At 39.3% G+C, this 26,041-nt stretch overlaps 4 protein-coding genes across 8 annotated transcripts in view; 3 read left to right on the forward strand and 1 right to left on the reverse strand.

Moving 5' to 3' along the window:
- Positions 1 to 1,056, forward strand: part of dpp9 (dipeptidyl-peptidase 9) — a 13,520-nt gene extending 12,464 nt beyond the window's left edge. For both annotated transcript variants that reach the window (XM_027011336.2, XM_027011337.2), the window contains exon 21: positions 310 to 1,056. In XM_027011336.2, coding sequence (XP_026867137.1) covers positions 310 to 402 — 93 coding nt within the window. In that variant the 3' untranslated portion in view covers positions 403 to 1,056. The remainder of the gene's footprint in view (positions 1 to 309) is intronic.
- Positions 773 to 16,082, reverse strand: kank3 (KN motif and ankyrin repeat domains 3). 4 transcript variants are annotated; one of them, XM_027011333.2, is made up of 12 exons: positions 15,897 to 16,080; positions 11,091 to 11,185; positions 8,758 to 8,837; positions 6,869 to 8,473; positions 6,645 to 6,759; positions 6,226 to 6,447; positions 5,563 to 5,653; positions 5,219 to 5,438; positions 4,977 to 5,119; positions 4,509 to 4,709; positions 4,195 to 4,293; positions 773 to 3,556 (listed from the first exon to the last, which is right to left on the reverse strand). In XM_027011333.2, exons 3-12 carry the CDS (start codon positions 8,792 to 8,794, stop codon positions 3,494 to 3,496), a joined length of 2,796 nt encoding a protein of 931 aa, XP_026867134.2. In that variant the 5' UTR covers positions 8,795 to 8,837; positions 11,091 to 11,185; positions 15,897 to 16,080; the 3' UTR covers positions 773 to 3,493. The 4 variants fall into 4 exon arrangements, with proteins under 4 accessions (XP_026867134.2, XP_026867135.2, XP_026867133.2 ...); XM_027011334.2 differs by lacking the exon at positions 11,091 to 11,185 and having other exon boundaries at positions 6,645 to 6,756; XM_027011332.2 differs by lacking the exon at positions 11,091 to 11,185.
- Positions 16,083 to 18,373: 2,291 nt separating this feature from the next.
- ndufa7 (NADH:ubiquinone oxidoreductase subunit A7) lies at positions 18,374 to 20,445 on the forward strand. The gene is made up of 4 exons (XM_027011318.2): positions 18,374 to 18,562; positions 18,830 to 18,879; positions 19,216 to 19,353; positions 20,265 to 20,445. Exons 1-4 carry the CDS (start codon positions 18,512 to 18,514, stop codon positions 20,350 to 20,352), a joined length of 327 nt encoding a protein of 108 aa, XP_026867119.1. The 5' UTR covers positions 18,374 to 18,511; the 3' UTR covers positions 20,353 to 20,445.
- Positions 20,446 to 22,261: 1,816 nt separating this feature from the next.
- Positions 22,262 to 26,005, forward strand: LOC113578212 (taste receptor type 1 member 1-like). Its single transcript, XM_027011331.2, has 6 exons — positions 22,262 to 22,443; positions 22,671 to 22,968; positions 23,058 to 23,804; positions 24,102 to 24,308; positions 24,519 to 24,639; positions 25,071 to 26,005. The coding sequence occupies exons 1-6, from the start codon at positions 22,262 to 22,264 to the stop codon at positions 26,003 to 26,005; spliced, it is 2,490 nt and encodes an 829-aa protein (XP_026867132.2).
- The last annotated feature ends 36 nt before the right edge of the window (positions 26,006 to 26,041 follow it).

A 26,041-nucleotide genomic window follows, 5' to 3' on the forward strand; every position in this document is an offset into this window, starting at 1 on the left:
TAATTTTATAAACCAGAGGTCAATGATGAATTGGTACATTTGCTTTGCTCATGATGTCATAGTAAGAGTGCTGAGCTGATATCAGTGTCTGATAATCTTATATTGATCTAAGTGTTGTGTGTATGCTGATTTGGATATTCTGGTATTATATTTTAAGTAATCTTGGTGTACTGAGACATATTAAGGCTCTTGTGCTGAACTCAGTAAGTTTAGATCAAATAAATACTGTATGTAAACAGAGCTGATGCCCTGTTCCATACTGTACCCATTTATATGCTGATTTGCAGCCTGTTTCCATTTCCCTACCAGATCTATCCCAACGAGCGGCACAGCATCCGCTGCCCTGAGTCTGGCGAGCACTACGAAATCATGCTGCTATACTTCCTCCAGCAGCATCTCTGATGAGGGCTGTCCTTTCTCTGGAACAGTCTCCGCCCAGTCTCCGTCACAGCCCACCACCTTTGAGTAGCCAATGAAATATCAGCTCAGGGGCGGCACTCTTCCCCTTAGCATTTTTGCATACCCGTCCTCCCCCGTCAAGGTCTGTGAAACAACCAGGAACTGGACATTCAAATTCGAGCATGTCTGCAGTTTTAACAGGTTTGATTTAAGGGACACAACCAAGAAATGGGGGGGTGAAAATGGAAAAAGTACTTTGATGAATGGAACATTGTGGGCCATGAACCTCTAATTGGTTTTCTTTTCATTTTGGATTTTCATGCCACATCTAGGTAATATCTTTCTTTTCCTCTTGAACCCATTTGAACACTGATTAAGTTGCCAAAATGTCTTTATTTTTTTATTTCCTGTTAATGGCTTAACAGAATTCACATTGAAATTACCCCTCCCATACAGAAATGCTCTTATCTCCTGGTTAACAGATCATTTTAACTTAAAGCAAGCTTTTCTATTTTGCAAGTACAGTTGTGCTTATGTGCAAACTGGATTGTCACCTTCGTAGCCGCTCACGACGGCTCTCGCATAAAGACACCTCACACTACTACCTGCAGTTCATATTTTAAGTGTGTATTATTAAAGGAACATATTTTTTATGAATTCCAATTCTTTTATAAGTGGTGTGATATGTAGAAACTCATTAAATAACTGCAATTCAGTGGTGATTTAATCAGGTGGTTGTCACCCATGACTTAAATAATATATCTAGCGTGTGTGTGTGTGTCTTTATAGTGTAGTTGTTGTAGTATTTAAATGTATATGTGTTAAATGAAAAGGCCAAAAAGAACACTGATGAAGAATGACAGTTTGTGCTTTTGTGATGTAGGACCTGCACCCTCTACCTAAGTTTTAGTAACCCTACTGAAGTAGAAGACCACTGATCTTGCAACTATCTTTAAAACTACCACTAACTCTACTAATGGTAGGTGAACCTGATTACATTGATCCAAATGGCACAGAAGTCATGCATATTCTTCATAAACTGTTCAGTCTTGTACGGCAGGTGTTAAATACATCTGCACAATGCCGAAGAAGAACACAGAAGAGATGGTAAACCAGGGTCAGGAGGGCCAGACTTGTTTACAGAACTCTACAAAATGTGATGGATTAAGAAAATACAGCCTTTATTTAATAAAAACTTTATTTGTGTGTTTTAAGGTAGCTAAGCAGCTCCAGGCACATAAATGCAAAATAGCAATATAATAGTAACATGTTATAGAGAAGGGGAACAATGTTGGGTGAGACACAATTCATGGAAATACTGAATAAAATAGGACTACTGTGGTAAGTTACAGCAGAAGAGACAGTGAGATATCAAATACTGCATCAGTTCTCTCCTTTCCACAAGTCACATGGAGTTTAACCGGGCCAATGTCCTTGAACCAATTTCATAATTAAGGCTCTCACTTAATACAGCAAGCTGAAGTTTACATGGGGTGGCCTTTTAGCTGTGGGCGGGGTTAGCTAAGACAGTGTTAGATTAGCACAATTACTTTTTAATAACTTTTTTGTGTTTACACAACGCCATCTAACGATACAGCTGTCATCACCAAGATGCTTTCGTCAAAACAGGATTAAAAGAAATTCTGAATTCAAAACAGTCGATGATGTGAAGCCATTTGGTTTCTAAAATATTGTACTGCTTATTTCTATCTGACCGACAATGCATGCTGGTTTTGCTTGTAGTGTAGTCTGTAATACATTCCAGGAAAATTGACCCTGTACAAGTTTGATGGTACATTCTCCCATGATTCAGCAGAGAAGGCCATGTGCGAGTACTCCCCTAGGTGGCACAAATGAACTATGTGAGATGGTTTGGAAGTTCCTCTTCTCTATGCAAAGTGGATTTCCCACTACTTATTTGAAGGGGAAAATGGCATTGAGGTTGGTATGCAAGAACTGGCTTTGCATTTTATATTTTAATGATTTTGATTATATTAATATCAAGACCTGGTCCTGAAACCCTGGCTATATATGAGTGTCTTGCAGCGTGCACAGGTAAAGGAAGACAAGTGGATCCTGTCTAAGAATTTATTACTCAAACTCAACCCAGCCAGGGGATGTAGACACAGAAACGGATCTCCCTACCAAACACTCAAATTGTGGACCAACTTGTTACAAAAAATAAACAGGACTGGTCTTAAATCAATGAGAGGCCAACATGCATCAATATAAGCATGCTGAATATATTACAGATTGCACTAGTCATGGCATACTTTATCTTCATTATATATTGTGTGTGTTTCTTACCTGAGTAATGTATGCATCAGAAGGAACTTTTACATCCTCATTCACTCCATTTCTATGTGCCTGGACAAGTGTTTTTTGGGGGGGTTTTTTTGGTTTGTTTGTTTTAATGTACTATGATGGTGTTTTCCAGCCACTCACACACTGTCCTTTGGTTAGGTTTTATGACAAATGTCATAAAATACTGAATTGCCCAAGCAAAATATGCAAAATTATCGCTTAACTGAGTCAAGTTTTAAAGCAGTTTTGTAGTGCACCAACAATTTTTCTATTATTAAATTATATATACACATAATCAATAGGTCCGTAGCGAGAAACAACCACAAATGCACAATTGTCATTCTGAAATGCGTTCAGTATGAATCATTTAAGGCCTCACTAGCCTCACTTTTGCCGTGTATTAATCCAAATGGCTGTAAAACGCATGAGAAACATCCTGTGTATGCCAAGCTGGCCATGCCCAGCAGACAAAGGCTATGATTCAATTAAAACGACCTGATCACAGCATTTGGAAGGGACAACCAAAAGGATAAACCTCTTTCCACATGAATACCTTTAAAGCCATTTAGAGAGATACATCTATTATACACACCAAAATGAATGTGAACGTAGTTGAAAGCAATAATAATTGCAGCAAAATGTATGAAATGTCATAACTGCATATGAACCAAATGGCTGACATACTGTATAAAATATCACTTGTTGTAAACGTGTTATATAAACCATGTTAGTTTCCAGTAGGAGTGGTTAGACCTGCTAATAACTTTATTTGTTTGGATTATGAAAGCCATTACTCAGTGGGCCATGTCTTGCTAGGGCTGGACGGACTCCGAGGTATTCCTTTTGGTGATACCTAAAAGAAATATGGAATTCAACATGTTACAAAACCTGTGAAGTCATATTTTGCTCAACACAGAAAATTAGATGTGCTTCATCAAGACCTGGAACACTTCAGATAAATGGAAGAATTAATCTTTTTTTTTTTTTTTTTTAATTAAAACAACAACAACACACATTAGCTACACATTCTCACTAAAAAAAAAAAATGCTGCTTAGGCAATACATTTTGCTTATGTGTAAGACAAGGATCTGGTCTGGTTGTACCATACTGAGCAATAGAGAGAATTAGCCAATTAGCACCATGGCATTTTACAAAGATCAATCATGAGAAGTTTGATTTAAAGCCAATGTAAGTAAAAGCAAAGCAAAGTACCACCACTTAATTTTCATCAGTCGTTGAGACCCCTTGAATGGCCAGACTGAATGTGACAGACTGATCAATGAGGCTTGAATCAGCAGTTTAAAGGGAATCGCTTATTAGCCAGTCTAAGTTACACTGCAATCATCTGCGAAAATATAGTAGCAAACTGCTCCTCGGGAGGAGTCTGCTGAAGTTGAACATCAGCTCTCAGTTACAGTTCCTAAGAGCAGCGATACAAGAGCACTGACATCATCTTGACCTCACCAAATCTCTAGTGATGGGCTACTTACATCTGCCTGCGATTTTGAGTAATTCATGTGGGCATAAAGCAGCACTGCGATGTCGTTGTGGGACGCCTCCAGGGCAATGGAGAGAGCGTTGCTACCATCCTAGAGGAACGAAGGAAGAAACTTACCATTCACCTACTAGTCTACTCATTTGGTCTGACATGTCCATTTCTCTGTGAACACAATGAAACTAATAACTTTGATTAACTAATAATAATTGTAGTTAATAAAAGTTTTAGTATGGGTTTCTGTTAAACTGAATCGCTCTTCGACACGTTATTGCCTGCAAAACTCCACTGTGTACTTGGGGCGCTCACATTGTCCACGATGGAGATGTCGCAGGCTGGCTGCTCCAGCAGCACGGAGACGATCCCGGCACGGCCGTGCTCGCTGGCACACATGAGGGCCGTGGAGCCCTCATCGTCCTGGACATTCACGCTGGCGCCACACTCAAGCAACGCCTGCACCATCTCCTGCCTTCCGTGACTCACGGCCAGCATGAGGGCTGTCTGGCCGGCCTGAGCGAAGCCAATCAGCAGATTACGTGGCAGTTAAAGGGAATACCCAACACTGAAATGCTAACATCCCTAGAGATCAATGAAAACTAAAAGAGGAGCAAGGGACTAGATATGCATAATGCATTATCTGTATTTCTATAACACAGAAACTTTTTTTAAATGCATATTCAAGCTTGGGCATCAAAAGGCACTCAAATTCCTTGACAAATGTACAGAGATTTAAAAGGATGGGAGACCCAAGTATCTACATCTTCAGTGTAAACTCACCTGGCTTGCCTTGGCATTGACATTGCCCAGACTGAATAGCTTCTTAACCACCACCATGTCATCCTTTTCTTTCACTGCTGATAATGCTGCCAGCATCACAGCAGTATAGCCAGCCTTGTTCTGCTGATCCACGTTACACACACCTGAACAGCAGGAACCCACAAACAAACTTGCAACAGTGCAGTTCCACTAAGCAAACGGAAAATTAAACACATGTTAACTGTCTGTAAGTTAAGCGCAACCTGTGTCAAGGAGCAGGCCCACCACGGCAAAATTGGAGTGCGAGACGCTATAATGCAAAGCTGTATTGCCGTTGCCATCGGTCATGTTGACCACGTGGCCCAGAAGGGCAGGGGAGATCTCAGAGAAAGCCATCATGTAGTTGGAGACCCGAGACGGCTGGGCTGTCTTTGCACTGGACACACGGAACCATTCCAGCTGCACAGTGTGGGTGCTAGATAGCTGCACATAAGTTCACATAAGCAGACTGCGTTAATGACTTCTCTGTGTCAGTACTGGATCACTACACTGGCTCTTTGCAACAATAATAAAATATGAATATAAATGTACAGTGTGTCCTTCTTACCAGCTCTTTACTCTTTGTTGCTTTGCCAGTATCATTCAGGTGGTTCTTCAAAATGAGACAAGCTTCACGCATTTTTGAACTTAGCTCAAACCTACAAAAAAAATTGGTATATTTAAAACTGAAAAAGGGATAAATTCTTTAAGAAAAGAACACATTATATTTAGGGCCATGGAATGAAATAAAGGAACAGCATGAAGACCAATTTATCAGTTTCTTCTGGCTTGAACAAGTAGTTTATTTATATTACTGTATAGGAAAGCCAAGAACAGTGTGCTGCTCTTTCAGGACAAGATCACGCAATCTTTTTGATTGAAGGCAAAAAAGCATCACAACATACTAAATGTAAAATGGAGTTACTAAAATTGTTCTCTCTCTGTAGCTCAAAGAGGGAAAGTTGATTGCTCGCACAAACCATGTGCCTTGAGTCAACTGCATTTCACAAGAATGGGGAAAAAACCCCCTGAAAATTTGTAATTAGTGTATCATGGCAATTCATTCTTGTTCCTATATTGGACTGCTTTGATTTACTAGAGTGACAAACAAGTTGTTTTAAGCACTTTGATGAAAGGCAGCCTCAATTCTGAAGACTGAGCAGACTAGAACTACAGGTATTATTTTCCCACAATTTGGAATAAATGATTTAAAATGTACTTGAGGACTTACTTTTCTTTTACCACTTCGACTTGCTCTTTGATGTTTTCTACAGCTGGTGTGTTTTCTTCACTATCAGTGTCATCCAAATTGAGGTTTCTTTCTTCATCAGACGTGTCCTCCAGGGCCGCTTCCTCTTCCTCACTGCTGTCTGAGCAGCCATCAGCTGCACTTCCATCAGAGGAGCTTCCTTCATTATCCTCTTCCTCCTCCTCACTAGAGGTTGTCTCATACCTGAGGGGAAAAAAAAGATCATCATTTGACATTTTAAATGGAACACACTCATCATCATGGTTGCCCGCTTCAGACCAATGGGAAAGGAAATGATCTTCTATGCCAAAAGATGGATGCACACAAAAATGGAGTGTTTCAAGTTCATAACAGGGAAAAACTGAAGGAAGAAAAAGTTGGAAAAAATAAGTGCCACCCACCCTCCATTAAGTATCCCTACGAATTTCAAGCTCTTCTTGCCACTGCTGCAAACAACACTCGAGCCACTTGCATCTCTTCTCTTCATGATAGATTTCAGGGGTCCTGTAGCTTCTACTGGAAACATTTAATTCAAGTCACTCTTCCCTGAAGAGGCAATTCATACACCACCTCACAAACAGTTTGCTAATCATTATTTAACATGCAAAGCTTGGCTGACACTCACCCTCTGCCGAGATGGCCTGTTCTTGATTGTCGTGCGTCTCAGCACTGTGTAAATTCTCCCATTGGATACCTGTGCTAACCTGTATTACCTGAGTCTTTTCCTTTGAGCTTTCCAGAGAATCCGTTTGAATGCTTTGGTCAGTTTTTGTGATTGCAAAGTCTGCATCTGAAACCCCCACTCCTACAGAGGTTTTCGAACAAAGCTCAGTTTCTACCAGAGCATCGGTCATCTCTGGTTTGGCAAGTGTCTCTTTTTCTAACAAGATCTTTGACGTCCTCTCCATTTCCTGTGCCTTAAACTCTTCCATGTCCTGATTTGCCTGAGTTAAACGTGTCTCAAGAATCTGGATCGACTCTTGCTGAAATCTGATGGTCTGCTCTAGGTTGTCAATTTTTTGTTCAGCTTCACTTGACAGTCCAAGTAAAGATTCCATTACCCAGGCAGATGTTTCATTTGTCTGAACTTTGGCCTGAACTACCGCATCTCGCACGGACCTCACCTCAGTCTCCATACCTTTATGACAGACATCAATAGCCGCTTCCACAGCTGCATCTTTAGCATCCTGGCGACAGTAAACCACCACTGCTTCAAGAGGCACCTCATTACCTACTGAGACAGACCTTTTCTCCACCATCATACTTTCCTTTAGTGTTTTACTGGACTTCCTCTCTTGACCAGGATGATGAGATAGGTCTGCAGGTTCGACTGCACCTCCCACTGCCTTACCAGAGCTCTGTGCTTTGACTACAGCACCGAGTTCAGTCGTTTTATTTTCAAGGGCCAGAAGCAGCCTGTCCTTTTCATTCCTGAGCATGGCCACTTCCCTCTCTAGGGCTGGTACACTCTTCACTTTCTCCTCCATCTCTCGGAGCTGCCTGAGGGCTGCAGCCATCTGTTCTCGAACCGTCTGAAGCTGGCCTGGGGGAAATGAAGGTGTTCCAGAAATGGAGGCTGGGGTGCTTCTCCCAGAGTTCTCAGGACTAAGTCTGGGCCAGCCACCAACAGAAGAATTCTGCACAGAAGGTGACATCTGTAGCAGGTGAACATCTGGAGAAAACAGTGAGGGCATTGATGAACTGCATCCTCCATCTTTGATGCTCACCTTCTGAAGGTCAACGAGAGGAGAGCCTAAACCATTTGGCAACAGACTCTGGTCCTGCTGCAGTCTACGGCTTGTTTCCAATAGTGTTCTTTCCACCCTAGGGTTACGGGGTGGTGGCGGAGGTGGCACCTTTACAACAGTTGGCAGCGTGGGGCTGAACACTGCAGTTGGTGAAAGCGGTTGGGACTTGCTGCATGACACAATGTGGCTTCGAGAAAGAGGTGGAGGAACAGACCGACCATCCTCGCTAGTCGAGGATGCCAGCGACTCAGTAGATGTCCAGCCACTAGTACGACCCCCTGCGCTCCTCTGACAGGTTCTGTCACCCCGTATAGATCTCCGTGGGCTCATGTTAGCCCTGCGCATACTCTGGCCACTCTCTATTTCTTCCACATACTTGAGGAAATCAAGGTCCAGCTGGAATCCATATGGAGTCTGTACAGAATAGGATCCACTGTGATCCATTTCTTCTTGAGAGGCACAGTGAAAAGGGGCACCAAGATCTGCAGGAAAAAAAGAACACCCTTATGAAACAATATAGTATAGAATCTGATTGCTGCTCTTTTACTTTGGTCACCGATCTCTGATCAAGACAGGCAACAGTGACCAGAAATGCATTTTCCTTTGCACTTTATGGACCACTGGACTGGAATCCAACATCCAGAAATAATACTGGTAAGGGCTAGTGGTTCGTGTAGAACACCATCAGCAGCAACAGGACTGATCGGTGTTAGGGTTACAACTGCTGTTTCGTAAACTTTTGCTAAATTCACAGGCAAACACTAACTTGGCAGTTTGGTGTTTATGTGCACAGACTGGGTCATCTTTTGGAACTTTCTAGTGCCTCTCCAGAAATCAATTCAGGATCTGTGAGGAAAAAAGAAATTGAATTCAATTTTATATATTAATGTATGTTTTACATAATAATGTCTTTTACATATTAATGTCAATGTGATATATATGTCTGATGTGAGTGAAGGTCCTGTGGGAAGGAGCATTACATAAAAGTGCAAAGATGCCTAATAATACTTGATACCAAAGAGAGCAGGGCAGAAGAACCTGAGGACATCACTGGTTAAGCAGTGGCCAAGAACTAAAAAATAGTGAGGACTGTGGCAAAGATAAAACTAGCCTGTTACAAGGTAACTCCTCTACAATGATAGAAATCCATAGTGAAACATGTTTCATCGGGGAAGAGGCTTTAAGATGTCAGTGTATCAAGCACTCAGAATGTCACAGAGTTCCACAACTGGCAACATAATTAATACCTTGAGCCTTTAAGAGTAGTATCTGAGTATAAGAACATAAGGGTAAAGAAAGCACAACTCAAGCAAAATCCACAAACCAGACCGCTGTCCAAAAACTTAAGCAACAAATGTAGATGCTTTAGAATACCAAGCAAATTCAAGTTACTCAAGCTGTTCATATAGTACCTACTGTGCCTTATGTGGGAAAAAAAAGGATATGCAAGTAAGCTTCTGTCTGCAATCCGTACGTGCATGGATGCACACAGTATGCAATATTTACTGAAACACCTGGAGTGCCCATTTAAAAGCGCCGGGGAATTTCTCAGCCATTTCAGCCAGAAAGCACCTCTATAAAACAGATCATGTGAATAATACTAATAATCAGGAGCAACAGCAGCATAGCATGAACAAAAATGCTACTGAAACAGTATTTCAGACTTAAAACATTAACTGTCTTCACTACAAGAAGGAATGTGTCAAACTGGAAACCCCAAGCCTAGTGCCAGCCCTTCCTGCAAAACAAAAACAAAACAAAGCAAGAAAAAAGGAATTTAAAGGATTTTAACCAAGCCCAATGTTTTCTAGACCACAGCTCCTGTAATATGTAGACAGTGGCTAGTTACACTTTTAGAATACTGCACCCATTACATTTTACAGACATTGCTTTGTGACCTTTTTCCAAGAGTTTTAAATTTTTCCACACATGTACATGTTCACTCATGTTCACTCAATGCCCTTTAATGTGTTTTAGAGACAGAGGCTACCACTTAACAGCGCTGGAAGGGCCGGGTCATGGAGACTCACTTAATACATACATACACATGCACGCAATCAGAAAAACACAGATTGGGGGGTTAAAAGCATGTTATGCAGAGCTGTTTTTTTTCAGGCCCCCAGGCACATTCCACCACACACTTCCCTCTCACATCCTACTAATGTGACCAGGCTTGGACTTGTAATTTGTCCTGTGAGTGTAGATGGTTATATATTAAAAACATAAAAAAAAAAACAAAACAAGGGCAGTCTGTGGTGCCAAGCTGTGGAAGAGATGAGATTATTGTAGTGACACAAGAAGTAGGTGGGAATATGCTGTCATATTTAATGAAGTTAACAGGCATTTTTGCCACTTGAGCAGTGTAATGTGGTGCATGAGCTCACGTGATGTTCTGAGCACTGGATCTGAACTTTTAGATATGACCCAAAGAGGCCAGCTAGATGTGGGCCTGCTTTAAATCAGCCCGTCACGCTCGACCACGTTACCCTGTGTCGGCTCGTTTCCTGGACTAGCAGCTTGCTGTACTCCCCCATCTCTCCTCTTTTGAGTGGACGTATCGCAGCGTTTACACAGCCTGGTGATAAGCACCTAATTACAGGGATGAGAAGGGGGATGGCGGGGGGTGTGCATTCCTCTCAGCCCCCTTATGCTTTTTAACAGCATGACACAAGGATGGAAGGTTAACACAAACAACAACAAAAAATAAAAAACTTTCAAAAGGTCCACTGGGAGAATTTGAATTCGGACACATTCGCGTGCAGGATACTTCAGTCAAAAATACGAACATGACAAACACAGGAAAAACCATTGGGAACCAGTTAGCTGGTTAGTCAAGCACTCGTATGTGGATGAGATTTTCAAAGGCGTCACACTAGTACAAATATTCCACTGGCGCATTAGCTGAATATGAGTCATGTTTTGAAAAAGTGACCTCATGCTCCACCCACCCTTTTACCCAAAAGGGAAGTAGAGGGTTTATGCTATCAACACAAATTGTCAGCATGAATTAGGACATGCATCAAAATTAAAGTCTTGAGGAATTTGGAGAATGACTGAACACAAAGAAACTTCACAAAATGAGAAAATGCCTTAACGTACCCTCGCCAATTTGTGCATACATGTGCAATCCAGAAATATGGGCTGGATTTTCTCTCCTGTTCCTCGGTCCTGCACAGCAACACATCTGCAGTTTCCTGAAGGGAAGCAGATTTGATAACACCCTCATGTCCCTAGGGACACACCCCGAAACACCATTGTCTTCCAGGGCTCCAAGTGCCAAACGACTGATCACTGGGCTACAAGCTGCTTCCTCAAAACCAGCAGGGTGGAGGGATAAAAAAGGAAATGTAGAACACAAATCACAGTCGATCTCCAACTGTGCCATCAGCTGATGTGGCTAAAGAAGAATACAGTGTTCACTGTTCCAAATGCCATGGGACATTTGATTTTATTACATGGTTCACAACAGTACACAGGCCACTCTTAAATTAGAAACAATGAACCCTCACAAACTAAAGATGTTGAATAATGATGTATGTAATCTGCATCTGGCCTTAATAAATGTTAAAAATGAAGCAAATGTATTAGAAATTGTACAAGTGCAGACATTCACTGCATTCAAAAAAGGCAGTGCCTCCAGTAAATTCAAAATATGCACATGATCAACTAAGTAAACATAATTAGAGAATCAGTTCAGCATTTCTAGAGCTTATAAATTTTGTTTTGCATGAAGTCTTTAACATTCTTTCTGCAAAACGCAAATAACTAAAAAAAGTGGTTTGACTCTCAGTGTAACAAAAGGACATATTGAGCACTAGATAAAGAACCATTATGCCACTTCCATGCCACGTTTCCTTCTTCTACTCTGTAGTTCACTCACCCATCTACCAAAAGAGCTGGACGCTGTACAGAAGGACTGGACAGGGGAGAGCTGCAAATTTCTTTATTGAAATAATACTTCTTGACACTCTTCAGTAAAGAGGTATTGCTCAAAAAGACTTAAATTAGCTTTGGCAAAAAACAAAAAAAAACAAACAGAAAATAAAGCTTTAAAAGTCACAACTTCTGGAAGAACACACAAATTCAATAATTGTGAAAACTGTGTGACAGTTTAAATATACAAGCAAGTAGTGTACGTGTGGAACAGAAGCATAGAGATGTAACAGTACTGAAAAGCATACAAAGTGAAAACCGCACATAAAACAGCCCATTACATACCACGGGCTCCTGCAAGGTTAGCCAAAACAAAGCCTCTCAGGGGAAGCAAGGCGCAACATCCTCTCCTGGTCAATCTGGGAACAGGCATATCATCTACTGCAGATACACACTGTTACAGAAGACACGCAGTTCTTCAAAAATGAGGACAAACGACCACTGGCAAAAAAGGGACACAATACTGGGCCCCTATGGCCAAGAGCACTTGAGATAGGAGACAACTAAAAACAAACTGACTTAACATCCTGCAAAAGCTATAAATCTGTTTAAATGCAGAGCACTAGAAATAACCAAGCTTTGGGTTGCCCCAACTAATGTGGATTCTGCTTGCAGAACCAAGGGGAATTCCATTATTCTAGACACCACAGCACCCTTCCTGTTACAGCGTTTTCCATCCAGCTGTTCATGGTATCAACGTCTAGCTGCCTGAAAATGACTTAAAGCTAAGGACACGCGGACCTGATAAAGCCCAGGAACCAGAGTGAGGGAATACAGTGTGACATTCACATCAAGTGTCTGTTGCTAAAAGCAACTAAACAAAATAGTGTCTCCCTGTGAAAAACAGCCCATTAACGTTTAAGGTTGTATTCTGGATTCTTGAGGCATTGTTGATTCAATTAGACAACACTCTTTCTGATTTCCCTGTGCTTAGACACTATGAATATATGCAGCATGACTATTTCATTCTTTGATTCAATAATGGCAGACCCTAACTGACTGAGAAAAGTAATAATTATGTTGTATTCTGAAATTTTGTACTTATACTTGGCCATAAACCATGCAAACTGAGTGTGCATGTACAAAATCCTATCAACTTTAGCAGTAATATTCTTCCAGTATTTTCTCTCTAATTCATAGTATGCAGAAGTTTCTTTCCCACACCAGCCACATTTGTTGTAGTTAAAATAAGATGTGCATTATTATTACAAACTGAAATGTTGATAATTAACATGTCTTTGAAATGGTATAACATCAAAAGAACTAGCAAAACATCATCAAACTGCAGTCTAACATAAAACATCCTCCAGAGTACCTAAACGTATCTAGATATGGAATTCTTATTATTTATTTTATTTAATGTTGCAGTTCGGTGCAGTCTGTGGTTACAGACTGCATAAAATGTCCACTCTCATGAACTTTTTGAATTTTTATTATCATCAAGTTTGTCATTTCTTTTTGTTTTTTTGTTCTGTTGAGTTACATTTCCAAAATGTTGCTACGATAAAGCACATTTGTTACTGCAGTAAATAACTTGTTAGACAACAGACTACATAAACAAGCTTTAGGCTTGAGCTCCTCTGAATCATACATGAGCAGAATACTTACAGTAATGTGAATAAAAAACTAGGCACATATAAGGATATCTAAAACTCATCTAAAACTGGGCACATGTAAGGATAACTGAGTGTCCCCTTTGTTTACAAATCCTTGGCCATGTTGAACAAAAAATGTATTAGACATTTTATGCCTCCAAAAAAAACCCTTCAAAGGAAATACCTTGTCTTCACAACCTGATTAATAAAAGCTCTACTGCCCAGTAAAATTGCACTATGTATGGCTTCAATCTGAGAAGACCTCTTAAAAAAACTTGCCTACTTAGCTAATTAGGCTAATTTAACTGCATTACCATTAAGGCTGCCGTGTCTACGAACTCTGCAAACATAGTGTTCAAGTGTTAGAAGGAACCCTAGTAAAAATTAAGAGGAACCACACACGTTGCCACCAGCATCCTCCACAGTACTCCAGGGCCTTCTCAAACTGGCCAGAAGGACCAAGTCAATAATGTCTTGACTTAACTGTTGTGGCCATTTAAAATATCATATGTCCCAATAAAAATACTTGCCAGAATGATACACCTCTGCAAAACCACTAAAGAAATTCCGAATATGATGAGTGTTTAGGTGGTTACATCTTTTATTGGACTCATGTACACTTTACCTCAAACCAAATGGAAAAGGTAAGAGACCAAATTCAATTAAATTACTGGCCACTGACATTTATGGTAGGTTTAGTAAAGTTTATGAATTTGCTATAAGAGGCTGAAATGCACCTCTCAGAAGTTTCAACTACAAAACAGTCTGGCTGTAGAAACATATGCCTGCGGCCCCAGACAGTGCTCATTGCACCACAAGAAAAGATTATTTAAAAAAGCAATTTGCAAAGCACCATGGGTGGAAACTTGTAAAGTGGTTCCAGTAAACACTATGAGATACACAGCCTGCTGAGCGAGCAAGTATCTTGTTAATTGGGCTGAAGCAGGTAGTACATAGGGCAGAATAAAAATTAGTAAGAGTACGCAGAAGTGCTTTATCTCTGTGCTGTAAGTGCAAGGCACTAAAGTGCAAGAGTGAATTATATATATTTTTATATAACTGGCACTAGGTTAAGCATTTAACTGTAGCCAAGCTTTCCTACGGCATCAACTGGACTTTCTACATGTGTACAACAAAGCATAGGTGGGTCCTGTTCACTCTACATATGTTTTCACACAAGAATATTTGAAAATAGCAGTGCTTGGGGAGCTTCTGTATCCTTTGAGGAAATGAAGGAGAGGGTACAGATCCAAGCAGAGGAAAGATCCATAAATAGAATCTGGAGACATGAAGCATGTGAAAGTTTACCGTTTAGAAAGCAAGTTCAGTTTTCTGAGCTCGAGTCAACAACTTAACTTCATTATTAAAGACAGTTGCCTTCTTTGTTCCCAGTGACAAACATGACATCACGTTACATAGGTTAAAACATATATTCTTACTGTAAACTTTTTGGTAAAACACAGGCGCCAAACGTAGCTACATTCTAATTGGGTTTAGTAATATCGATCAATTGCCCATGTAGTAACGATATTTCCATCAATTCTTTGCTGTCGCAATACATAAACTTTTTGTTTATGTACGTTTCTTTTTTTGTCCATATTACAAGACGTATTTAAAGCGCGTTTCTCAAATAGATTTACAGCCATATGCTGTTTAAGGACATACAGACTTGGCTAGCAAAGGAGGTTCCCTCGCCGTTGCGTTTCCAATTCTTTGAATCATTCATTAAATAAAAGAGAATGAAATCTTACATGGGCGTGTCTCCTCTAACGCATTTCCGCGCACAAGATTTTTTTTAACCATCTCAAAGTTTATTTTTACAAAAGCAAAAAAAAGCATACATTCAAACCGTATAAACTGAGTAACACAACCTTTATAAACTAACAGGTTTGGAAATTAAAAGGTAGGCTACTTCAGTAAGCCAGCCCTTTTTTTAACTACGTGAACAACGACAGCTTGCAGTAAAGCATGCAGTCACATCGCAACCAAAAAAAGATATCGTTTTGAATTCCAATATAATTTATTTTGGGAGTTTTGAGGTGGCAACTTGATATCATTCTTCCCATAGGAGGATTGGACGGGACAATAATAATTTAGTATCCTGAACACAGTGTTACGCATAAGCAAAAAAGCCTGGCATAAAGTTGCCAGTTGGTTAAAAGTGAGATACCTGGGTTACTTTGTTATTTAAACTCATATACCTAGTAGCCTAAATGATACATTATACTTTAACACGTAGGCGAAAAAAAACGTAGGTGTTGTCGTTACTGTTAGTTACCAGAGAATCTGAGGAATCAAATTAGCCACAAGCTAACCTTTCGTAAGACCGTTGTCCTATGCATTTAAACCACTAAAGCAATGGAAGAATGTTCCTTACCCCTTGTATTATCCTTCTTCTTTCTAAACTCAGTTAAAATACGTATTTGTAGACTTTTCAGGTGGGGAACTGCCGTGCAAGTAACGTTCCTGTTCAGTCCAAGCTCATAACAGAACGATCCGAGTCGCACGAGCTCTCCCTGGCAAGCGCGAGGCAGCACGAAGGTTTGGGGTGGTCCCCTGAACCACGTCGCGCCCGTGGCACACACAACCAGCAAAGGCTGCAGAGGCATACGAAGATAGAAACGCTCTGTGAAAAGCCGATAAAAAAAGCCAATAAAGTAAAAGTTCACTCGCCATTGCATCTCACAATTTTTTTCTGCTGAGCGTTTTAGTACTTAGGCCTTTACCAGACATCTAAAACCTCTAACAAGTGTTACATATTGAAGGTGTGTCAGTTAATAGTTTAAAACTGCTGAAACATACAATGACCAAAATTATAACTGCTTGACACAGTAGGAAAAGTTGAGATGTACTGTTTGAAAGCCTAACAATTCTGACCTACAGCCTAAAAATGATCAAATAATTCAGTTTAAACCTCCCTGCATCAATGCATGCAAAGTTAAAGTGATGATATTTTTTACTTCAAATCTGCCTTCAGTGAAAACAATTACTCTGCTCTTAAGAGCCCATAGCCCACAAAGATTCTAGGTGAGCAACTACAGTGTACTGTAGTAAGGGATCTAGAAATATTCAAAATTGTAGTAAAGTACACAGGGTTTCCAGAGAAACAGAATGTGGTTGGATAGAGGTCTTTCATCAGCTGTGCAAGCAGTGCTATATAACAGCTTCATAGCTTTTAGCACTTGACAAATGTATAAATTTGTCAAGTGCTAACAGCTATGAAACAGAGCTACTGAGCATCATTTGGTTCTGTGGCTTTTAGTCTTTTATTGTGTCTTAAAGTCACATATTTGTACTAATGAATTGATCATTTGTTAATGTTGATGTTTTGAGTCAAGTCTATATACACTAAATTGCTAATGTGTAACATGTATCCATTTTTTGCGCTGCTTTTTGCCTCAAGAAAGGCATGAATTTGCCTGGGCACAAATTTGCCTGGATGCTAGATACACTGTGCAGGAGTATTGTACCATGCAGAAATGTTTGCCTGGCACTGTTGCTGAAAATCAGACAGCTGCACAGTTTTGCTGCAAACAGCCCTTTCCACTCATCCCATAAATGACTGATGGAGTTGAGATTCTGGACTGTGCAGACCTTTGAAACAATGAATAGCTCATTTAATAGCTCATTTAAATGCCATAAATATTCCTGGAACCATTAGGTGACAATGTGTGTCTCATGACAAGGTCTACAATCTTTCTGGAAGTCTCCATCTGAATGTGGACAAACTTTAGGCGTGAAGAAATGACATGAAGCGCTGACCTGTCATGTTGACGCCACACAGGATAGCACCATGGAGTTGTATCGCTTGTGCCAAATTTTGATCCTTCCATCAGTACAGAATGAGTGTGTATTTGTCCAATCAAGCAACTCTTTTCAACTCCTCAACAGTTCAGTGTTGATGTTACTGTCCCCAATGAAGACACACTTTCTTGTCCTTTACTGACAGTGTCAACATTTGAGACAAAGTATGACTAGTAGTGTGTTCTGAGATAACATTTAACACACAATTAACACACATTTAACATTAAATTCTGATGTCATTTGCAGATATGATTTGCCTGAGTACAATGAGTACATTGGCATTTTTTTCAGTATGTATTGTTAGCACATAAACAAATAGCTTTGGCACATTGTTAGAACCGTCTACTGAATCAGTGTCATACATGAGGTGCAACCATTGTGTGGTTAAATAGTTTTGATCTTAATTTGTGGTCTTAATCTTAATTTGGCATACTGTTTAGTATTTTACACAGATTTGGATGTAGCCTTAGTCATAAAGTATAGGCCAATCTGTTTACGATAGCTTTGGCAGACCTGAAATAAGATATTAACCTTAAATCTTGTTCTAATAAGACTGTGTTTTAGGAATTTCCAACAGTGAGGTAGGTAATATAGCCTACTCCATATACTGAAAAAAGAACACATCCTGAATACATATTTAGATATTAAATTTTAAAAGTTTAACTTTTACACTAGTATTAACAGCAATTTATTAATTAAACAACAATAAATATCCTATATTGGTTTGTAGCATATAATAGGGCTACACAAATGGTGGGATTGGTAGATGCCCTCCTCCCTCACGACTGTGTCCTCTGTAATGTGGGTTGATACATAAATAGTCTGTCTCGTATACTATGTCTGCACACTTTGAATCACTAGCAGTTTACTGTTACGTTGGTGAATTTGGGCCAGTTTAAAGAGCACATTCTTGAGAAAACCTCACTGAGCAATAAACGCGTGAGCTTATTGCAGTTCTCCTGTGAGGCCATGGGGGCGCTAAATGCACTTTTAGTTTCCGGTCGTAATTGTTAGGGATATAGAAGAAAGTTATTTCCGTTTCGAGGGCGTTACAAACAAGGGCCGCAAACTGGTCTCAGATCAGTTTTGCTAAACGCAATGTCCGTTGCTGGAAGTGTTGAGTCCTAAAACTACAGCTGATTCTGATTCAGCCTCTATGAAGACAGATTTTTCACCTTGAAATCAGCTATGGCGACAGCAACAAAGATTATTCAGAGACTACGGAATTTTTTATCAGGGGTAAGCGATATAATTAATTATAGCCAGTAGGTTAACAAAAGACGTCTTGCAGATTTCCTAAATTCCTAGCGACAGTGACATTGCCAAGCGACATCCACGCATAATACGTGGGTAATATAAGACACTGACAAGCCGTACGATTTCATAGAGCTTTGCTACTAGCTAACTAGTAAACTGAATAATTCTCAGCGTTATCATATTCAGATAGATATGTAGGTTAGCTAGTAAGGACTGCTGAACCCAATGCTATGATTGCTCTCTCCACAGCACAACCTCCAGGAAAAGCTTCAGTTACGTTACGGTGAAATAGCAAAAAGGTGAGGAATGCTAACCTAGTCAACTCAAGTCAACCCTTTCAAAAAATCCACCTCGGTGTTGTGCACACTGGTATTTCAAACTATATAAAAATACAGCTATCTTGTGTTAATCTGTTGACGCTGAAAGGACGAGAAGGGCAACAAAAGGAATACCCCTAACACCCGTCCTAGCAGCTGTGTAGACGGGCCAAAATGCCATGCATAATGTTAATTTCAAAATTATGAATTTATAGTATGGCTTCTTTCTATAAAGATGGTTTAATAGCTCACTGTTACTAAACTCTTGGTTCCACCTGAGACATCTGTCTGATACATTTGACCTTGTTCTGGTGCCAGGACTCAACCACCTCCCAAGCTCCCGGTTGGTCCCAGCCACAAATTTGCCAATAACTACTATTATACCAGAGATGGAAGACGGGAGTCTGTTTCACCGACTATAATAATGTCTTCTCAGAAGGCCCTAGCACCCGGAAGGTAATTTAAAATCACCTTACTTAAAGTAGTTATTTCAGCTTCAGTGTCTTTATGGTTCCTTTTTTGCAACCTTAACTGGGTGTTGTATAGTTGTTATGTACCACTGTGGTCAACTGTACTGTGTTTGTAACTGCATTGGCCTTATAGTCTGTCATATTGTTTAAACACAACCCAGGTAGGCATGGGCTTTTTTCCAATTTTCACTTCTGTGCGTTGTAAATTTTCTTCATCTCACTTATTCAAAGCAGAGGGCCTTTCCGTGTCTTTTCAAATCCTCCTCATTTCAGCATGTTGAATCATGCCAGTGAAGGCCTTAAGGAACACACACACACACACACATATAAATATAATTTTTTAAAATTTCAGACTGTGTAGGCCAGAACATGGCTGTGGGATGGGCTTTGTGAACTTCAATTTTTCCTTTCACTTTTTCATTACTTTGAGAGAAATGTTTGTGTCCTAGTATGTAGGAAACTTCACATTCAGGGCTTTATGGGTATAATGGTGTGCTCACAGGTTTATTGCTGTAATAGAACAATACAGAAGGCTACAAATCTGGGAAATATGATGTGATGTGCACAACCTTCCACAAACTTGCTGACTCCATACATTGTGCCACTAATGCCAAAAGCTTAAATGCTAAAGTGCAGTAAGGCCAAATGAGGCTCTGTTTTTTTTAGCACATGTAATTTCACCAGAAACAAGAGAAGTGTTTTCATTTTGATTATTTATCTCTGATGTAAGTTTTTTTATTTGTTGAATACTGCACGTGTTCATACGTTAGTTGCTGACTTGACATAGCTTTTGGAATAACCTATAAATAATAATGAATAAAAATCACATTCGTTCCCTTCTACACTTGATCCAGTTATCCCTGACCTTCTACTTCTATGTTTTCTGTGTGTTCACAGTGAAGGCCCAGCACAGACCAAACTTCCTGTCCTTCCTGGATCCAAGCCAAAAGAGCTACCGCTGTCCAGTGATCAGCCATACCTTTAAGCAGTCTTATAGTGTTATCAATTTATTGTCAAAACCTGTATCTTATCCTTAGCAAACTATGTATAAATACATATTCACATGTTTCAACTGATAGTGCTTGTTGTCATTTCATTTGTTAGAATAATGGCCAATGTAGGAAATAGCCTGTCCACCCAGCACATCTGGGAATGTAGTGTAAACCTGACTAAATGAGAAGTGGGTCATCAAAAAGTTGCTCAAATAAATTGTATTTTTCTAAACCAGTCTGTTCTCAGATTACCTTAAAAGGTAATCCAGCCAGTAATCTACTAAAGGGCACATGCTTCTGCTCTTTTTTTCCATCAGTAATCCATGAGTCACTTTCATGGCAGGAAAAGGGGGTGAAGAAATAAAGCAAAATGATTAAATCTGTTTTTAAAGTCCCTGTCAAAACAATCATTTTCCGCTACATGCAAACTTTAGTTTAAATAAATAGCGCACAATATGTACAAAACATGCTGGAGAAAAATCATATGTTGATGCAAAAATAATGTAACTAGCCTCCTACAGGTCTCAGAGTTGGATTTCCACAGGTTAATCCTAGCTCTGAACTACAGAAGGTTCTCTACTCATTTTTTTTTTCTCAGTGAGCATTTCCCTGACAAAACATTTAAAGTGATAGGAATATTTGATTTACATTAAATTTCAAGTAAGTTATAGGTTGTGACCCAGATTTGCGAATAGAAATTGACTGTAATGCAAATTTTTTTTATACTGAATTTTACTTTATGACTTCAAAAGCAACCAACACTGCGTGTGATGTCTTATCTAATTCTGGATATAATGAGACATGCTCATGAGAGTTTAAAAGTAATAGACAACTGTGAAGCAAAAGTAGGTTATGTTATTGCAAAATGTTTGTCGAAGGAGTCGTTTCATCCTTTTTTCATTCCTGGTGAGATTATATTAGCATAATATTTGCAGATGGCTAATGAAAATTGCAGTAATAAAAAATGTGAACAGCCCCTTCCTGCAGGGCATGCCGATGCCAGCTTGGTGGTACGGCATGTGTAGCCAGGGAACCTTGCTCTACACAGAAGGCAGGCATGGAATTCTAGACAGCTGGTCAGGCGTTTTCCTGGATTCGCTGCATGGTCCCAGTGCTGTGTCTAAAATAGAGTTTGAAACAAAGTGCGCATTTTGAAGATTTCTTTGTGATCTCTAAGTTGTACAGTAAACGTGCTTAAAATCATTCCCTTTACATTAAATAAAACTTGGAGGTGTACAGTTAGAGACTATAGTCTGTTGCCACACACGGTTTGTGTCAGCGATCCTCCAGCTCAGTTTCTTGATCAGTTTCTCAGTTTCTTGATCAGTTTCTAACCACAGAACCACTGTTGGTTGGATAATTATGGGTGACTAACTAGCCCAGCAGTAACACTGATGTGTGAAAACTTGATATGCTCATAATATCCAAATACCCAAATCCAAATGAATGGACCTGACCAGATACTGACCAGGCACGAACAGGGTTGAAGGTAATGGGTAAATTGTCTATGGCAACAGATCAGAAACGTTCTGCAGTTAAACACCTATAAAATGTAGCTACATATATGTGAAGCTAATAGAATGGCCAAGGAGTGCAGGTAAAAGGTAAGTGTTTCTATTAAACTGAGTGATGGTTGATAAGTGTTATTAAAACTGCTATTATGACAAGTATATTGACTCAAAGACGAATGACTATATGGCTAAGTAGCCTATGCTGAATTGGTTTTAGAAATTTCAAATGAGGTATTAGGTCAGTGTTTCTGGACGCATATGCAAAATTACATTTGCCTTCAAATGCAAATTAGTTTATGTAAAGTAGTCCAAATGATCTTGGCAGCTTCTGTCTAATTGTTATAACTAGTGTTCTGTTTGTCATATTGTTATATTTTCATTACAAAGGACAATGATGTGTTCTTCCCCTTTAAACTGTCTTTTGAATTTTGTGTTCCTTTTTTTTGCTAAACATGATTGTGAAGCTTCTGAATTTACCTTACAAGGTGACTATATAATTGGGGGTGTTTTTTCTGTGCATTCAGCTGCTGATCCAGGAATCCCGAGTTTTCCTGTGGCTCTTAATTGCTCAACGTGAGTACATAAAACTTTCACATTAAGTACTGTATACTCTTTCTATGATGTAGTTTTGCAGTCACTACTAAATACATCAAGTACAATAGCAACAGGAATAATTGATACAGGTCTCTAGGTTGGCTTTAACAACCATGACTGCTCATTCTGATGGATATCAAGAAAAGTCAGTCTTTAAACTTTTCTGTCCTGAACGGATGTGCCATCTTTTTACCTTTCCAATGCAGGACTTCATTTTCAATGGCGGATTATCGGAAGTTTGAGGTGATGAGGTTTGCTGTAGAAGAAATCAATAACTCCTCTACACTTCTGCCAAATGTTTCTATTGGCTATAAGATCTTTGACATTTGCTATTATATTCAGAATTTACCTTCTTATCTTGATTTCATCTCTCTGAATGGGCAAATAAAAGTGGAACCAAATTCTAAGAATTATAGACACAATGTTATTGGTCTTGTGGGTCCATATGGAAGCGAAGAGGCTTTGGCTGTTGCACCATTGTTCATGATGGACTTAATTCCAATGGTAAGTATTTTTGATCAACTCAGAAAAAATTGTGAAATAAAACATACTGTATAAATGTATGTAAATACATGAGTTTCCCTCCCCCACAGATTAGCTATGCTGCTTCCAGCTCCACGTTAAGTAACAAGTTGCTATATCCATCTTTTTTGAGGACAGTACCAACCAACAATAATGAAATACAATTGATCATTCAAATCATACAATGGTTTGGATGGAACTGGGTGGCTTTCATTGGCAGTAATGATGAATACAGTCAAAATGGACTTGACTTATTTCGCCAGAACATTAACGGTACTGGTATATGCTTGGCATACACAACTGAACTTGAGACAATTTCAGATAATGAGGAGATACTACAAAGGATTGAATCACTGAATATTAATGTGATCATAGTTTTTACCCTGGAAAACTATGCCCGAAGCTTTATTAGATCAGCTATAAAGATCAATATAAAAGACAAAGTTTGGATAGCAGGTGATGCATGGTCTATGGACAGCGAGCTCTCAGGTGTGCCTGGGATTGGACAGATTGGAACCATTTTTGGAGTTTCAGAAATTACTCTGAATTTAATTGGATTCAAAGACTTTCTCTACCAATCGCGATTGAAGACTGAAGTTGCTGAGTGTGTGAACTGTGAGGGCGGGCCAGTTGGAGCAACCTGCAATCAAGTTTGTGAAAATTGTACAAGCTTGAGTCCAGAGGCAATTTTGAATGAAAGTCCTTCATTTTCTTTTGCTGTCTACTCAGCCGTGTACACCCTAGCCCATGCATTGCATCACTCACTTAACTGCAGTGCAATGGGGTGCAGCAAAATTCAATATATCCCACCTTATTTGGTAAGCCTCTATTAGGGTATGAGTTCATTTCAAAGAAAATAACACGTCTGTTCACTTAATAATTAACTGATATATAATTCATAAGAACATGTGTAACTGCAGATGAATGCAATTCATTTTGATCATATTCACGCTATTTCAATGAAATTATTCAATTCTAATTATGTTTCAAACCAAGAATGGTGAATCAAAATGACGATTATGTTTCAAGCCAAACACATGTAAATCAAAAGTTGAATCTAAACATTTAAAGTTGGATTTATTCAGTTTAATATTTTGTTTCTCTTTTCATTCAAGCTTCTACAAAATGTGAAAAGGTCAAACTTCACATTGCAAAACAGAGATATTGAATATGACATGAATGGAGACCCACCAGCTAGTTTGTCTGTAGTGCTCTGGAGGCCACATAAAACCCCCTTCTTTCAGATAGTTGGAACATATGACACACACCCTGTTCAGTTTACATTAAACAGTTACTTGATTCCCTGGTATCAAAATGGCACAGTAAGTTATTAAAGTTAATTTTATTTGTTGCTTTGAACACTTTGCTGATAAAAATTATTTTAATTACTAAAGAGATTAAAAATAAGTTGAAAAAAACCAGCTATTATCCAAAATGTTCAGGTTTGAAATATTGCGCGATATCAGAAAACAAAATTGATCAGATATGCCATTAATATAAAAAATAATCACAGATTTTTCCATATTTTCTAGGTTCCTTTTTCTAATTGTTCTGTTGAATGTGACACTGGTTCTGCAAGAGTGCAACAGTCAATACAAAAGTGCTGTTTTCAATGTAAAAAATGCGAGGCTAACACTTACATCAACACCACAGGTAAGCTCTTTGGGTATGTATCTTAGAGGAACTATAAGTTTAGTTCAGCAAGCAAATTTTTAATAATAGTCTGGATGTTAAAAGATGTGTTGTTATTATAGATAAAACTGTACAGCCTTACAAATTTTGTTTTATTGCTTTGATCATAAATATGTTAGAACCTTTGTCACGTCTGCAGTCCTGCAGTGTGTGTAAAAAGCCCAGCTAAACTAAACTGCACAGTGCATCGGATCCTAGAAACCTATTATAACTTGACCACAAATATACAAACAGAGTGAAATATTTTGAAGGTCACACCATGTCCCTCTGTTCCCCTATTCACATCATCCACAATTTAAAAAATGTATAATAATAATAATAATTATTGTAACCATGTCTAAATCACTGTAACCGTGTCTAAAATGAATTCGTTTTCGCCCATTTTGTTCTAGTGGACCGTTATACCTGTGTACCGTGTAAGGAAGGAGAATGGTCTGAGGAACAGAGCACGTTCTGTAGGACGCGTTCGGTTGTGTACTTGCAGTACAGGGATCCTCTTTGTGTGCTTTTTCTGTTGTCTTCTGGATCCTTCATTGTCCTGTCCATTGGAGTCATCATCCTATTTGCTTACAACTACAACACTCCGGTCGTGAGGTCTGCAGGTGGCGGCATGTGCTTCCTTATGTTGCTTTCTTTGAGTGTGTCTAACATTGGGGCATTCTTCTATTTTGGAGTACCTCAGCCAGTGAACTGTGCCTTAAGGGACACACTTTTCATCTTTTTCTACACTATTTGCCTTTCTTGCATGGCCGCCCGCTCCTTCCAGATTGTTTGCATCTTCAAAATGGCAGCCAAGTTCCCGAAGGTCTACAGCTGGTGGGTGAGGTACAATGGCCAGTGGCTTTGTCTTGCTGTATACACTGCTTTGCACTTCATTGCTTGTGGGGTTTGGCTTCTATTTGGGAGGCCCAAACCCTACAATGACAACACATCTTTTAATGACCAGACTATTCTCACCTGTGGCATAGGTACTACCTTCACATATGTCTTTGTTTGGTCTTTTCTCTGGTTTCTTAGTGTTGTGTGCTTTTGTTTCTCCTACATGGGAAAAGATCTTCCAAAAAATTATAATGAGGCCAAATCCATTACGTTTAGCCTGGTTTTATTTTACATGTGCTGGATTACCTATTTCACAGCATATATGATGCTCAGAGGACAGTATATACAGCTTCTCAGTGCAGCTGCACAGCTTTCCAGCTCATATGGAATTATGTTTAGTTTCTTCATCCCAAGGTCTTTCATCATTATCTTTCAACCACAAAAAAACACTCCTGCATACTTTCAGACTTCAATTCAGACTTACACCAAGACTATTAGCAAAATGTAGATTTATACCATACACTGAAAGCCTACTAAATTCTGT

This window comes from Electrophorus electricus, chromosome 18 (assembly GCF_013358815.1).
Source record: "Electrophorus electricus isolate fEleEle1 chromosome 18, fEleEle1.pri, whole genome shotgun sequence".
In the NCBI taxonomy this organism is placed as follows: domain Eukaryota; kingdom Metazoa; phylum Chordata; class Actinopteri; order Gymnotiformes; family Gymnotidae; genus Electrophorus; species Electrophorus electricus.